Raw genomic sequence first — 17511 nt, 5'->3', positions numbered from 1 at the left:
TTGAATTTTGTGAACGGGAGTTTCTCTTTTGCTGTGTTAAGCCGCGGGCTTCGGATGCTTTCACTTTCAAATTCGCGAAAAAGCACAACAACAATAAATCAGTAAGATACAGTGACAAACTAGCTTACAAAACGTTTAACAAAAACGAGTAAGACGCATGGCACACACCACATGCTGTATTATATACCGACTAATAAATTATAGAACGTTTATCAAACACTGAGGAATCAAATAAATAAATAAGAGAGCCTCCATAGCGTAATATGAGGTAAACAGCAAAGATAACAAGCTTTTCAAAATGAAAACAAAAAGACAAGTAAAACTAAACTTGCTGTCAGTGACAGTGCTTGCATGTTTTTTCCCCACAAGAATACCAACATGTTCCACCTTCTCTGGTACCAGAGAAGGTGGAACATGTTGGTATTCTTGTGGGGAAAAAACATGCAAGCACTGTCACTGACAGCAAGTTTAGTTTTACTTGTCTTTTTGTTTTCATTTTGAAAAGCTTGTTATCTTTGCTGTTTACCTCATATTACGCTATGGAGGCTCTCTTATTTTTTTTTATTTGATACCTCAGCGTTTGCTAAACGTTCTGTAATTTGTTAGTCGGTATATAATACAACATGTGGTGTAAGCCATGCCTCATCTTATTCGTTTTTGTTAATAACGAAGAATAACAATGAATCCATCTTTTGTTTTAGTCTTAAAAAGTGAAAGGTGTGTAGATGTATGTAAGCAAAACAGACAATTATCTTTCTTGTAAAACGTGACAACAAGATCGCCAATTCGAAAGTGAAATCACCCGAAGCCCGGCTTATAACATAGCAAAAGAGGAAGTTCCGTTCACAAAATTCAAATCACAAATAATACTGATGAAAAAGAACGGGTTGAATGTTAACCACTTTCGTTTCCATATAACTATAAACTATGATAAAAGCATGCATTGACTAATCGCATGTTGTAGCGCAAAAATTAAAAAATAAATATTGCGACCAAATCATGTGCTCGTGCGACCAACTGAGAAAGTTAGTCGCAAAAGAGCGACCAGTGGGAAGAATGAGTCTGGAGCCCTGAATATATCACTAGGTGCCATTCATACAGAATGCGCTTTTGTGTTGACAAAGATGCGACGCGGGCAGTGGAATAGAAAAAAATGCAGAAAGAAGGAGGGTTGAACTTCTTTTAACTTGAGCGCCACGTTTTTAGAATGCTGATTCATGCATGAAACGCTGCAAGAGACGCGAGCGCAATTCAAGTGCGTCCATGTTCACATAGAAAAAAACAATGGAAAAGCAGTGCAATCGAATGAAAACCTGTAAAGAACTACTACTGTATGTATGATATTTCATGTTTGCATCATGGTGATGATGTTCATTGTGTTCATTGTTTTTACAGAACATTTATAGTTAATAATAGTCTACTGGTGTGTTATACCTTCAGTCATTTTGAATTTGAATTACCTTGACTTTTGAGATTTTTTTTTAAAGAATTTTCTTCGTATTATTTCTGAACACAATATATATAAGACAAGTTTGTACAAGATGCAGTTGTAGTCCATGCATCTTTTCTGCAAGGATATTTAACAAGTGATTTATTTAACATGTGCATCATGTTGACAACTTAATGTGTGGTGCACTTGGAATAAAAAAATTTTAACTAGAGGGTTAATAAAGAAAAAGTTACTTGAATCATGTTGTAGTTACATTTTCAAGTCGACTTGTTAAAAATCGTAAAAATCGACAATCGGTCAAACGTTCTGAAAAAATCTGAAAAGATTCAATTGTTTTTGCCATATCGCCCAGCCCTAGATGGACACTTTACTATCCCATGAGGCCACGTGAGAGGATTTATGAATATATTAAAGTGACACGACTAATGCTGGTAGGTGACAATGACAACATGACAAATGTAGTAGATCAGGATTAAATTCATACTACACACATACTTTTTTAAGGGTCGTGAAGTAGGGATGCACGATATTGGATTTTTGCCGATAATATATATATATAATATGCCGATATTTTTAAACTCTTTTTGGCCGATGCCGATACCTAGGGCTGCACGATAAATCGCATGCGATATTTAACGCGCATCTTGATTACAGAACCGGCTTTACTGATAAGATGCGCGTTAAATATCGCATGCGATTTATCGTGCAGCCCTACCGATACCGATATATTTCCTTTTGTTTGGAAACAACACCAACTCTCTCCTGTGTGGAAATTATAAGCAAATTATTTTTAATTTTGGTTAGTTTTTAACAAGAACTTATTTGTTAGAATTAAATAAACAATAATGAAGTTCTTTTATAATAACAGGACATTGAAGCTTTGAAAATAACTATAAATAAACTATATATAAATCGCTGCATTTTTTTTTTCTCAGAAAGATGCAATAGTAACCTTAACAATTTATTTGAAGAATTAACATTTGTAGATAGTCTAAAGCAAAAGAGTTGTAAAAATTCTGAAAATCTTTTAGAGCTCATAATTTGTTTAAAAAATATAACATTACACTAATAAATAAATCAGTATATATATTTGTGTATTGTACTTTCATTTTATTAAAAGTAGGCCAACAGCGCCCCCTACGGAATTAAAACTTCTTACTGAGCGGCGTTAGGACCCGGGGAGGCTGCCGCTGCACGTGCTATTACTGTTTACTCTATCTATCACATGCCAAATGCGTAATTCTGTACGTGCATTCTCAGTTTAAATGCAGCGATCCAAAACAGTGAATCTAATCATCATTCAGGCAAAACTTTGCTTCAAAAATGAGTCACACTGCTGACGTGATCTAATCGCTAGCACACCCAAAGCACATATGCGCCGATTCCGATATTGGTCCAATAATATAGTGCATCCCTATCGTGAAGTACCTATTCAGAGACTACATGATTTTGGACACATCCAATGTGTCGTCTTTGTTTCTGTTTTATGATGGATGGCAACCAGCATTAAGGTGTACACTGTAAAAAATGACCGTGAATTTAACGGTATGGTGGTTATCAGTGTATTACAAAGGTACAAAACAGATTTCAGTACTTCAATAGGTTGGTATATTAACATTATATCAGTTAATGAAATTGCGGTATTTAACTGTAAATTTAACTTAAAACCGTAAAACCTAAAACGTTGCTACTGTATTTTTTACGGTAAAATTCCGGCAACCACAGCTGCCGGTTTTTTACCGTAAATTTTACGGAATTTTTTTTACAGTGTAGGTATGCTGCCAACTACTAAGGTGGAGTGTCAGCCAGATAGTTACTGCTGCTGGATTGTGTGTGGTATTAACGTGATATCAATATTTCCTTTTTTAAATATCACAGTTATCTGCAACACTCCTACAGTATACAAAATCAGATCCATGCTGATATTTGCTTTAAATCCCCAACTCTTAAGTTTGAGCTGTAGTAATAGGGATACTTGCCTTAGCAAGCAGCAGTAATGATGGGGTGTGTGTGTTTTGAAGGGAACTGGAGCATCTGCAGCTGTGTGTGTGTATCTTTGTCTGCGAGAGCGAGACAGTTTGAGATTGTTAGGGAGCAGCTGCAGGCTATCTTGGAGTGGATGAGGGGTTACTGGGTTATTGGGCTTTGTTGAGCATTAAAACCTCTCATTTGCTTTTAGTTCCCAAACTGTGGCGTCCTGCCTGCTTTCTGCCAGCAGCTCAGCATCTCTTCAAACGTTCTGAGTTTAAACCATCTAAGCAGCTGCTGGCTCTGGCCACTAGGCTATATCTGATATGAACCCATCATGCTGTCTGTGTCTGATTCGTTGTGATCTTGATCATCTTTATGATATTTTGTCATTGTATGTGAGCTCCTGATGTGACTGTATGAAATCAAGTAAATATAATAAATGTCCCTTTCTGTGTCTCTCACAGGACAGTAGCGTCTGAGGTCAGGAAGCAGGTTTCCCGGGAATATGGCTCTCCACAACTGTCCAAAAAACGTGCTGGAGCTCATCAGCCGGTTAGTGTGTACTTGTGTTTATTCATGTATATTTCTGCTTGTCTGCACACAGTCTTGTGGGCTCCTGCCAGGTCTTGAGTAAGACTGAGGGCGTAATTTAACACTTTGGATAATACTTGCTTTGAAAACAAGCCGGGGTGCAAGACTTTTATACGCACTTCTGGTACTGATACTATATTAGATACTCTTGTTCTTCTGAAATTTAGCAGGACTAAATTTAATATATAAATATTTACAATGTCACATGCATTTGCACTGGTGAGGTTTCACATTAAGAAACAAAAAAGATTTAAGGGATATAACGTGGTCCAAAAATGTATTTAGATATACTTAAAAATACATTATATTCAAATGTTTGGGGTCAGTATGTTTTTTTTTGTTTGTTTTTTGAGATGCATTCAATTAGACATTTATAAAGACATTTATAATATTACAAAAGATTTCTATATCAAATAAATGGTGTTTCCTGAAAAATCCTGAAAAAAATGTGTCGTGTTTGCAGAAATACTAAGCAGCACAACCGTTTTCAACAAATCAGCATATTAAAATGATTTCTGAAGGATCATGTGACACTGAAGACTGGAGTAATGATGCTGAAAATTCAGCTTTGCATCACAGGAATAAATCACATTTGAAAATATATTCAAATATTAAGGTTTTTACTGTAATTTTGATCAAATAAATGTGCTTTGGTGAGCATAAGAGACTTCCTTCCAAAACATTAAAAACAAACCTCAAACATTTCAATGGTAATATGTCCAAGTGGCATCTATTTAAAGAAAAAAAAGCACAACACAAGTATGCTTCTCAAGCAAAGCGTTCACATTTCTTTAGGTTTCAAATGATAAAAAAATTGTTGTACTGTTCAAAATGAAAACAAAAGTATTTGCACACTTTCTTGTTGTCAAAGTGTATAATGTTTATAGTTAATATGATTATTTCTACCTGTGCTTATACCTGTTTGGACACCTGTGTGAAGCTGAGTAGAAATGACTTCATACAGTCAACAGAAAATCACCTTCACACCAGTTGATCAGAGGTCACTGAGTCAAGAATGGCTCTGAAAAGTTCGTTTCTGAGAAAAGGACTTGCACAGTGTGTTTGTAAATGCCAGTCGGTTGGATGTTTTGTATCTAATGCAATATGACATTTTGAAGTGTGACCAAAGTGCCCAAATCATTTTTGGGACCTCTGTATATATGTGATTATAGATAGGAGTGACAAGGGGAAGAGGAAATGACCACAAGCCACAATCACTTCCCTTTCTTTTCCCCAACACAAGGTTATTTTGAAGTTTTCCTGTACCCTTTTTGTATATGCAGTGCTGGTAACTGCGAAACTATAACTTAATAAGCTGCAAGCGTCTCATTTTGTAGAGTAGTTAAAATGCAGTCAAACATCCATATTGAAAAATCATTAGCTACACTACATTTTACAAACAGCTTGTAGATAACTGCACTGAAACTATGTAGTAATTGTACTATGAAAACATACTGTTACTTAAAAAAACTAAGCTGATGAATGGTTTAAACACATAATAAAAATAACTGCCAGTTTATTTTCAGAGTAAAAGAGAAGGTTGAAAATAGTCTGAAAAAATAATTATTTAATTATTAAACTAAATTAAAAAAAATTTGTACCAAATCTTTACTGTAGGTGAACATAAAATTTTATTAAATAAAGAAAATGTACCTTAAAAAAAAAACAAATAGGGTCAGTAATATTAAAAACAAAAAGTTTTATTGAGCAAGGATGCATTAAAATGACAGTACAGACATTTATAATGTTACAAATAATTTATCAAATAAATGCTGTTCTTTTGAACTTTCAATTCATCAAAGAATCCTGACTGAAGTTTTGATTGAATTTGATCAAAATATTAAAGTAAACAAATCTTCAGATGATGAAGTTTAATGGTGTCGAAATTACACTAGTAAAAATTAGTATAATTTCTTAGACCCACAGGTATTCAGTCATTTTGCTTGAATTTTCAGTGTGAGTCCTGTGGTGACACATGTACTCTTCTAGGTGCCTCTGACGGAGGTGGTGGAGCCAGTGGACTATGAGGAGTACGTTAGCAGCCATCCGCCAGGAGCGGAGCCTGGACTCCTCCGACAGCTGCTGGAGTTCCCCAGCGATGACCTGGAGCTGCTGCTGCAGGAGAGAGAGTGCGCCACGATAGAGCCGCCCGTCCCGGAGGAGGAGTGAGTCGCTCATCGCACACACAAACAAACACACACGCCACACTATAATGAACCTTGCCCTTCCTCACGCCCTCACTGCTAATCAGGTAATCTTATCATCTTGCTTAAGCCATGCTGTGCTGCCTGTAAGTGCACTGAGGGTATCTGGGGGTTTGACGTCATCTCTTTTTGCGCTCACTGTTGATAGCTCACTGGACCCCAGAGTGAGGGATGCCCTGGGGGTCTACACCGACGACTGGCTCATCATCCAGAGGAAGTGAGTATTCCTCCTTCTACATGAGCTTCGACTAAAAAAATACACACACAGTACCAGTCGAAAGTTTGGACCTACTTTTTATTTTATTTTAGAGTAATAGTAAAACCATCTGAATTGTTCTCCCAGTAAGCTTACTGAGGTGCATCCTGGGATGTTTCACACAGATACAGTTTATGTTGTGTACAAAACTAATTTGAATAATAAAAGAGGTCTTGCTTAAAAGCCTTTAAACTAAAAGGTTTCAGTTTCATAATAAGCATCATTTGAGTGCGTCTCTGTGAGATGATGCTTTGACTGGTAGTGTACAGCATAAATGCTTACTGGGGGACAAGTTAAGTAGAAAGTAGAAACATGCTGCTTTGTGGTCTCTCAGATATCAGCGATACAGCACAGCACAGACGCCTCATAACTCTGAGCGGCAGCGGGAGAAACAGAGAGGACTTGTCAAGCAAACCTTTGAGCTGGATGAGGCCGCCATTGATCGTCAGGATGAGCAGGTAACTGTCTGACAAGTAAAACACTAAACGCACGCAGTACATAGAATCACACTTGTGGTTGGAGATGTGGCCTAATGGTGATACATTGAGCCATGGGCGACACAGGCTTGTGACATTTTCCAGTCGCATTCACTCTTCTTCTCCCAATCATTTACTGTCATAGCTGCGACTATATGTATAAGTGGTTAAAAAAAGTGCCTAAAATAATAATAAAAATCTCAACTGAACAAAGTCTCTCAAGCTATTCTGTTTTATTAAATCTAAATAAATTGATAAATATAAATGGATAAATGATCATTACAAAATAATAATAAATAAAATCCTCAAGTAAGCAAAAAGTCTTAAACTAATTTATTTTTTTTTATTTAATTTTCATAGTTATTATTTAATTAAATTGAATGTTATACTCGTAAATTGCATGGAAAAATTATCATATTAGCAAAGTCTCAATGTATTTTGTTTTATTATTTTTTTTTACATTTTGTCTATTGTTAAATGAAAGAATGTTAGTAATGAAACACCTAAATGGATAAATGGTAATTATGGGCTTTGTAAAATAATAGGCAGTAAATAATAATAAAAATCCTCGAGTGAGCAAAAAGTTTTATTTTAATATTTATTTAATTGCATTTATTATTTAATTAAAGTTAATGTTATAAGTAAAACCTGAAATTGTCTGGATAAATGATCACATGAACAAAGTCTCTCAAACTATTTTTTTTATTATTTGATTTTCTAAATTATTTATTATTAAAATTAAAGGATGTTATCATTAAAAAATGAGAAAATACCCGTATAACTGATCATTATGGTCTTTGAGAAATAATGAATGGTTGTAAATACAATATTTTATTTTATTGTTTTGAATGTAAATGGGTTAAAAGGCTAGTTAAACCAAAACTGAAAATTTTGATTTCATTTCCTTATCCTCATGTTGTTCCAAACCTGTATGAATTTCTTTCTCAACACAAACAACACAACACAACAACACATTCTCAACACAAAAGAAGATATTTCTTCAGTTGCTGGTAGTTATTGACTTAGTATTTTATTTTATTTTTTTCTATGCTGGAAGTCATTGGCTTCCTGCAGCTGTTTGGTTACCAACATTCTTCAAAATATCTTCTTTTGTATTTCACTAAGAAACTCATACCGATTTGGAACAACTCGATGGTGAATAAATGACAGAATTATAAATGAACTATCCCGTAAACTAAGAAATTAGGGTTATTGTTATGGTCATTATAAACATGTCATTATAACTTTCAGAAGGGTTCTCCTAATGCAGAGTTTTGTCTGTGGCAGGATGACTCAAAGAGGCACTCAGTGTCGCTGGATGACACGCCGCGGGGAAGCTGGGCCTCCAGTATATTTGACCTGAAAAACTCCACTCCTGATGCGCTGCTGCCTTCCGTGCTGGAGCGCACGGCTGCGGAGGACATGGACCGTCGCAACGCTGAGAACCGCCAGCAGTGCCGCCACACTGATCTGCTGGGACTTTACCCTGCGCCGGATGAGGTCTGAAATCATTACACACTGTGTGAGACAGAAAGTTCAGGACTATGTGAGAAAGAAAGTAGAAAAGGAAAGTAGAGTCTTCTGTGTAGGAGACGATGAGTAACACTCAACACTTTTATGTAGGAGAGCTGTCAAATGCTGAAGTTCAAAAGCAAAGACATCTCTCTGATGATCCAGCTGTGATTTTGTTTGATCTTGTCAAACGTCTTCTTTGTCTTTCCTCCGTCTCTTGCTCCTCTGCATCGACGCTGCTCATCCTCTCGCTTTATGTCTGTGTACACATTGTTTCTGATGACTGAGCAAACGTTGCCATGGTGCTGACTGAGTCGTAGTCATGATGACGGTTCTTTGTGTTTGACAGGATGAGGCCGTCGAGAGGTGTGCCATCCCAGAGGTGCCCAACGAGCACAGCGGCCAGAGGATCATGGTCAAGTGTTTGTCGCTCAAGTATGGCTCTCAACCTCACCATTCAATCATGCAGTCATTCTGGAGTGGTGGAATTGTTGGTCATATTGCAAAAACTATTACAAAGATGAAGAATAGCAGGCAATAAAAAAAGAGACAAAAACTAAAGAAACTATAAATGTACACAAAAGAATTGCAGAAACTCAAAACAAGAAAACAAGAAAATGACTTGTTTTTGTGTTTCAGTCAGTGTCGGATGTGTTAATTTAATTTATTTACTCGGCCTGACTAGAGTATTCTGTCAAAAATAACTTCCTTGTCACTGTAAATCACTGAACGGTCCTATTATTCAGTTGGTGACTGTATTCATTGATTGCGATGTAACACACCTTCTGATTACACATCCACCCTGAACAGTTAAGCCAGCTGCAGTATGATCTGACTTGCTGTGGTTGTTCTTCTAGATTTGAGATTGAAATCGAGCCAATATTTGGGTCACTGGCTCTGTATGATGTCAGAGAAAAGAAAAAGGTATGACTATGTGTTCTTAACCTTGCAATGTTTGGATAGTTTCTGAAAAGTTTGTGGGTTCAAAGCAGGTTCCTGTAAAGCACTAATGAGATCATGATCAATCGAATGACGTTTCCCTTTCACATCCATGCTCAGATTTCAGAGGATTTTCACTTTGATCTGAACTCGGACCAGATGAAGAGTTTGCTCCGGCCCCACAGTCCCCACGTAGCCATTTCCACACTGGCCCGATCCGCTATCTTCTCCATCACATACCCCTCTCCTGACATCTTCCTAGTCATTAAGGTATGACCAGCAGGGGGCGCAGTGCCACGTGTCCTTTAGAGGGTACGGAAGGTCAGAGTAGGACAAGAGTAACTGCAGGTCATAATGAGGATTTGTTTTTGTAGAATTTTCAGTGGCTCTACCACAAAAATATGTACATTTTATAGAATATAAATGTTCTTTATTTCTGTTCCAGTATACACTACCTTTCAAAAGTTGGGGTCAGTACGATTTTTTTTAATACATATATACTGGTATTCAGCAAGGACACTGAAAACTGATCAAAAGTAACAGTAAACACATTTATAATGTTAAAAAAGATTTCTGTTTTAAATAAATGCTGTTCTTTTGAACTTTCAATTCATTAAAGAATCATGAAAAAATGAATCGCAATTTCTTGAAAAATAGCAAGCAGCGCAACCGTTTTCGACAAATACATTTTAAAGCTTATCAAGACATTTTACAGGAGTCATGACTTCAAGCTTTAGAGATGAGTCAAACCACAAAAGCAATATTAACGAAAGAAGAAAAAGCAAATTTTCCTGAGTCTTGACCTTAAGACAATTCAGATGCTGTTGTATAACCTAAAGAGAGTTGTGCTATAAAGACAACTCATAAATATTGATAAACTGAAACAGATTTGTTGGCAGGGATGCTCCAAAATTGCTCAAAAGTCTAATAATCAGTTTCATTTAGTGGAGGTTTTGCTGCTAAAGGATGATCTAAAGTTACTCAATTCAAAGTTTCACTTACTTTCTCCACCCTGTACTTTGAATGAATTCTCAATAAAAGTATATTCAATAAAAATGTGAAAAGTACAATTGTTTGTGTATTATTAGTTTAGTCAGATTGTGTTTATCTATAAATGTGAGTTGAATAAAGTCAGGCCATATTATGCAGATATTTATTATTGGTGCTTAATAATAATGGTTCTTATTGTTATCAATGTTGAAAACTGTATTTGCTGCTTAATATTATTCGTCATACTTTTTTAGGATTCTTTTATGAATAGAAAGTTCAAAAGAACAGTATTTATTTAAAATAGTAAAGATATTTATAAGGTTACAAAAGATTTCTGTCACTTTTGGTCAATTTAATGCATCATTGCTCAATACAAGTATTATTATTATTTGTTTATTTAAAAAAAAATTTAATCTTATGTATCCCAAAATTTTGAATGGTAGTGTATCAGAGTTTCCACAAAAATATTAAGCAGCAAAAACTGTTTTCAACATTGAAAGAAATAAGAAATGTTTCTTAAGCAGCAAATCAGCATATTAGCGTGATTTCTGAAGGATCATGTGACACTGAAGACCGAAGTAATGATGCTGAAAATTCAGCTTTGCAACACAGGAATAAATGACATTTTAAAATATATTAAAGTAGAAATACCATATCAAATAAATGCAGTCTTGGTGAGAATAAGAGACTTCTCAAAACATTATACATCTATATCTTGCCCCAGACATCCTTATTATTAAGCAACTGTGTTTGTGTTACAGCTGGAGAAAGTCCTTCAGCAGGGAGACATTGGTGAATGCTGTGAGCCGTACATGGTCATGAAGGAATCAGACTCCACTAAGGTACGAGTTTACATTTACGTGAGGGTTTTTGCAAGAGTATTTCATCAGACACATTTGGCATGATTATGGTATCCTCTGAGGATTTCTCAACTTGATCTGGACTACTGCAATATTTGTTAATCGTCTTCAATATGAGCAAGGTCCAGTAGATGCTGGAGCCTGTGACTGTCACTGTATAATTCTGCTGCCAAGTTGCTTTTTTCGGCTGTTTGAAATGGCACGATATGTGCTGCTCACCCATTACCTTTACACAGGGCTTGTGTAACAACCCAGATGGATATTCTGAAATGATTCTGTGGTTTTCACCTTTGTGTGTGTATACATGCAGCATAAGGAAAAGCTGGAGAAGTTGAGGGCTCAGGCTGAGCAGATGTGCACTAGGCTGGGTCGTTTCCGCATGCCCTTCGCCTGGACTGCGATTCATCTGCTGAACATCGTCAGCAGTGTTGGAGGGCTGGACCGCTCAGATTCGGACTCAGACACGGGTATTAACCAGAGTCAACACATTTGAACTCAGCTAAGAGTTTACTTTTTATTGCTTTCTTATAACCAGTCACCTTGAAGATGTCCCTGAATGTAACAACACACACAAGGGCTGATATATTTACAACTATTCATAATTTTTAAGCCTTTTTCCAATATTTGATAAATGTGCTCCATTAGTTTGAGACATTTTGATCCAGAAATACATCCTCAAGGTGCTTTATTTTGCATGAATGTGATGTAATGTAGTGAAATGTTTTTCCTGGTGCCACAGTGCAACAACAAACAGGGCCAACAACAAATTAAGGAGGCACACACATGCACATAATAAAAATATAAAATAATAAAATATAAGAAGTTATCGAGAAATATGATGTGAATAAAACAAAACAAAATATAGTAGGTAAATAAATTAGAATATTGTAGTGAAAATAGTAGAGACTTGTATGCATCAAAGAAAAAGGGAATGTCTTCGTATATATATTATCATATTTATCTTCGTAAATATTATCATATAGTTACTGGACTATGAACAATTTTTATAAATGATTTAACATAATTAGGAAATTTATTCAAACATTCGTTAAATAATTACGACATCACTAACAGTTTGTTCATAAATAAAAATATATAGTGCATATATTGAAAAATATATTCATTTTTCATGCTATGAGCTATGGATGCTGGACAACTTTACTGAGATAAATGTAATGTTAGGTGACAAGTTCTGTACAAGCTGTTTTATTGACATCTTCTGTGATTTAAACATCATCTGTGATTTAATCATTTAAGATGATGATACTTTTCAGTAAGTTTATCTGTATCTTTAAACAAACCCTCATGTATTTTTCATGCTGCAACTTGCAGTAAAGATGCAGGATATGAGGAAGAGAGCAGTATGCCCTACATGTGCTTTTCTGGCACACACTACTTGAAAGAGCGTCAAAACAATAGTTTATTGTTTGAATTTCCTGATAAAATGAACATAATATGAAAGCTGTTGTTTAAAAAAATAACAAAACACCAAATTATAAATTATAGAGGAAATAAATCCCCCAAAAATTTTGCTGAAGATGTATTCACCCTCAGGCCATCCAAGATGTAGATTAGTTTTTTTTTTCTTTTTTTTAATCAAAAACAGATTTGTAGAAATTTAGCATCGCATCACTTGCTCACCAATGGATCCTGTGCAGTGAATGGGTGCCGTCAGAATGAGAGTCCAAACAGCTGATAGAAACATCACAATAATCCACAAGTAATCCACATGATTACTTTTTGTCAGAATTGGGAAAAACTATGCACAGATCAAGCACCATTTACAAACGAAAACAGAAGCGACAGTTTGAAATTAAAAATGCCTTGATGAATTTGTTTATTACAAACATGCAGCTTTTCACTTCACAAGACATTAATTGATGGACTGGAGTCGTGTGAATTACTTATTGTGATGTTTTTATCAGTTGTTTGGACCCTCATTCTGACGGCACCCATTCACTGCAGAGGATCCACTGGATCCTATATTCACAATGTTGGTTAATTTTGTATAGCTAACAAAGTAATGTTGAATATAAATATTCTATATGTCATCCAGCCCTAGTTGCATGACACTAAACAGCATTTTCTCATTCCTTACAGAGCGTAAGGGGACGTGGAATGAGAGGAAGAAGAAAGGATTTGAGAGGATGAGTGTAGGAGAGGACATGTGCAACTTCACTAACTTTCGTCCAGCGACTCTCACTGTCACCAATTTCTTCAAACAGGTCAGTTCTCTATTCATGCACATTTCTGACGGTAGTGTATTAGCACAATATATTATTTAGCCACTGAACGAATGCTGAGAGTTTCTGTACTGCTGCAGGAGGGGGACAGATTGAGTGATGAAGACTTATATAAGTTCCTGGCAGACATGAGGAGGCCGTCGTCTGTCCTGCGTCGACTCAGACCTGTGACTGGTATCTGTCCGCACTTATTTTTACCACATAGGTTCAATTATTTAAGCTTTTTATCACACTCTGTCGGTCTCTTTCTGTCTAGCTCAGTTGAAGATAGATATCTCCCCGGCTCCAGAGGCCCCTCACTACTGTCTTTCTCCAGAGCTGCTTCATGTGAAGCCTTACCCTGACCCACGTGTGCGCCCCACAAAAGAGGTGCTGGAGTTTCCCGCGCGCTACGTCTACACCCCACACACTACCTACAGGTCAGCCCACACACATTCATGACTAAGAGATGCTAATATATCTAAAGGTATCATAAAACTACATTCCGAGTCGTCTGAATTCATAGGATTGTCTTGTGTGAGGAAAACACTAAAATTTAAGCTGTTATTCATTGGTCGTCTTCAATTAACATCACAGAAATAAATTACATTTAAAATATATTACAATGGAAAACATTTATTTTAAATTGCAATTTCAAAAACAGTAAAAAATCTTGCTGACCTCAAACTCTTGAAGTATCAAATCAACATCCAATTTCCTTGTATGGAAAACATCTGCTTTTGTGTTAGATGGTATAAATCACTTTTTTTTTCCATTTGTGGATGATTGTTACTTTAATTTAGCCAAAATTATTGGTTAGTTTCATATTTGCCCACCCATACAGCCATGGTTACGTTGGCATTGTTTCTTCCGTGGAGAAGGTTATAAACACTTATGAAAAGAACATTTCATTTATTTAAAACTATGTAAGTACTGATTTATCGTACATAGAAAGGCCAGTAACATTTATGTAGAAAGTAAATAAAACTTTAAAAAATTGTTTTAAAACAGAAAGAGAAGACACACCACTTTTTCCTTCAGTTATAAGTTAAAAAGTATTAAGTTATTAGTTACATACATATATTATGATAATTATGTTTTGTGCTATTATAAACACATTATTCACTACAAAAAAATCAGCTAAATGTTTGTAATGGGGTTTTCATGCAGCAAATGTTTTACACAGAAATTCACTCTCCTTATGTTTCATAATTGAAGCCCAATGTGAGCATAAAATGCATGGCAAAGTGGACAACTGTGTCATATTTATGATCATGAAGTAAGTGAGATCCATTTGCAGTGCCGTGAATGGAGTGTTGATGAGTGTTGATTGCACTTCCTGCTTGTAGGTGATTTTAGTGGTTACACCATATTCTGAAATGAGAACCAAGTACTGACATGAACCGATGATTTTACAGGCGATCACATGTTTACTGGTAAGTCTACACTCAGGCTTACCTGTTTCTGTAAATCAGCCAGCAGCTGGTTTTGATTCTCCAATTTCAGTTTCTGTTCTTGTGTCCACTTCATCAGGTCCTTCAGGTTAGAGATGTTTTTAAGTGGTGTGCCCTGTCAGAAGGAGATAATCGGTTATTTCCAGATAAAACTGTCGGTGTGTTCATTGAAAGGCAGTTCTGCATCTTCAATACCTTGATCGTGTCTGGGACAGAGCTGTTTAGGTTTTCCTCCAGGCTGGTTAGTTTTTTCTTTAGCTGTGCCTCTTCCAGCTCCACCCTGGTGACTGTATCTCTGTTCTCATGGACTTGAATCTCCAGCGCTTTCATCTGATCCTGCAAACAAACCAGCTGTTGAGCACACTGATCCAACTCCTTCTGCACCCACAGATCCCAGTACACTAACTGAGACATAGGAATTACAATATAATTATAATATACTAGTGAATGAATATAATGAGACAAGAAATTAAATAAGAAGTACACTGTATTATTAAAGTTATTTAAACCTTATACAATATTTACTCAATTCTCTCTCTCTCTCTATATATAGTGAGTTGAGTAAATATATTGTAATATATACATTATATATTAAATATATAACTATATTTTCACATTGAATCTTCAGATTAATGTAGACACAACATAAAGACAGTATTTTAAATAGTTTATATTTTACATATTTGTTCAGTGGCATCTTTTTTTGCTATGAATCAAGGCCAGTATGCCTGATATCAATACTGATATAGATGTCTCTAATAAATTATTATTATTATTATTATTATTCAATTTTTGAGGATAAAAGTTAATACAATAAATACAAAATACTTACATACATACATACTATTACAAATATTTTTTACAACATTCAAAAATTCTCAAAACAAATAAAATATGTAAATAATCTACCAAAGTAAGATCCTTGGAAAGGAATTGTTCATTTGTAAGTCGGGTTTTTTCCCCCTCTTTTATATAAATATATATATGTTTTTAATTTTAAAGATATATTGTTCCTGGATTCTCTGAGCCATATTACCTCTTAACACCACTTATCCCTAATGTGGGGAAAGTTGTCATTAGACCACTTATTTTTATGTGTATGTGTATATAATTAGCCATTTTTGCCTATCTTTGCCTAGAAGATCACTTAAGTGAAAATTGGCACAATATGCTTAGTAATTATAATGTTGTTGGTACATTTTAGAACTGATGCCTAGGTGAACAACCATTTCTGTTAAATGGGGCGGTAATTTCAAAATGACCAACTGATCAGCCTGGCCAGTATTTCAGTCTGTCACGAGTATATGTCATTGGTCAAGTAACATATAGGCTTTACCTGAATGAGCTGGAGTTTCTCTTTAATCTGTTGCTCATTTTTAGCAGCCTCCTCCGTGTCGTGCCCCAGTCTATTCACCTCACTCTCAGTTCGGCTGATGGCTTTCATGATGCGGGCCAGCCTGGCCTCTGTGCTCTGGTGCATATGGTGCAGGGTTTCAGTGAACTGCAGCACACCGTACATCAGGATGTTCATGTCATCCATGGAGGCCAGCTTTTCCCCGGCATGGACAGACTTCAGCGGAGATGAGGAGACCCTGTTCGCACACAGAGCTGCAAACAGCACACACAAAGCTGCCTGCATCCTGTCCTCTTCATATAAAACAAACGGTGACTGCCGCAGGTGTGAGAAATGTGCACGCTTTGCAACATGCTGCTGCTTTTATAAGCAGTGACGGTGTGTGTTGGACATTGGGAAATCAGCTGAGACACTGGCCTATCAGAGATATGCTTACAGCTGTGTGTAAGAGAGAGACCTTGACTTATGTTGGTCATACAGATGTTTAGTGGTATTGAACCTGGGACATGCTTAGCAGTCTGTCTGCCAATGCACTCTTCTCCTTTAACCTCAAAGGTACTCATTAGTTATGTCAAGATCATATTTAGCATCACAGGAGGTCTGAGAGACCTGTATGTTCACGCTGCTGCCACCTGTTCAGTGTTTGATTTGGTGTTAAGTTAAGAATTTGCAATGCCTTTCATGTCTATTTATATCACTGTTCCTAAAACATGCAGATGAACGACTAGATGTGTGTCACAGCACTCCTTTTGTTTAGAATAGAGTAGTCAAAAATGTTAATAGAATTAATGACATGATAGTAATCTCATATGTAATATTTTCTGAGAAAGGCCCCCAAATGAAAATAATTCAAGACATGATTGTGGCAGATGGAAGCATTGATCCTTTCTCTCTATTTCTATCTAGACTTGTTTACATAAGTAGTTTTAGACTTGACTGATTACATTAGAAATTGAAGCTAAATGAGTTGTATTAGTAGTTATAAACTTGTCTGTTTGCACAAATAGTTTACATTAGGAGTTGAAACTGAACGGTTTATGTTAGTTTTTGTAAACTTGGTAGTTTACATTAGATACAGATTTTTTTTATAACTGTTTATATTAGTAGTTGTAAACTTGTCTGTTTACACAATTAGTTGTAAACATGACAGTTTATGTTAGGAGTTGAAACTTAGATTTTGCACTATTTGGCTGAGCAGTGGTTTGAGTGGCTCGCCAATGTGTTAGAATTCT

At 35.9% G+C, this 17511-nt stretch overlaps 1 protein-coding gene across 1 annotated transcript in view; it reads left to right on the top strand.

Moving 5' to 3' along the window:
* The window catches only part of LOC107674652 (dedicator of cytokinesis protein 7-like), a 56068-nt gene that overhangs the window by 9799 nt on the left and 28758 nt on the right, over window positions 1-17511 (top strand). The window contains 13 exon segments of the mRNA XM_016468692.1: window positions 3886-3973; window positions 6002-6177; window positions 6365-6433; window positions 6807-6930; window positions 8236-8448; window positions 8810-8895; window positions 9318-9384; window positions 9520-9669; window positions 11151-11231; window positions 11560-11716; window positions 13350-13474; window positions 13573-13666; window positions 13749-13911. Of these exon segments, the coding sequence (XP_016324178.1) occupies window positions 3886-3973; window positions 6002-6177; window positions 6365-6433; window positions 6807-6930; window positions 8236-8448; window positions 8810-8895; window positions 9318-9384; window positions 9520-9669; window positions 11151-11231; window positions 11560-11716; window positions 13350-13474; window positions 13573-13666; window positions 13749-13911 (1593 nt within the window).

Source organism: Sinocyclocheilus anshuiensis, unplaced genomic scaffold (genome assembly GCF_001515605.1).
Source record: "Sinocyclocheilus anshuiensis isolate Anshui unplaced genomic scaffold, SAMN03320099.WGS_v1.1 scaffold152, whole genome shotgun sequence".
NCBI classification, from domain to species: domain Eukaryota; kingdom Metazoa; phylum Chordata; class Actinopteri; order Cypriniformes; family Cyprinidae; genus Sinocyclocheilus; species Sinocyclocheilus anshuiensis.
This window is presented reverse-complemented; position numbering and strand designations above follow the sequence as displayed.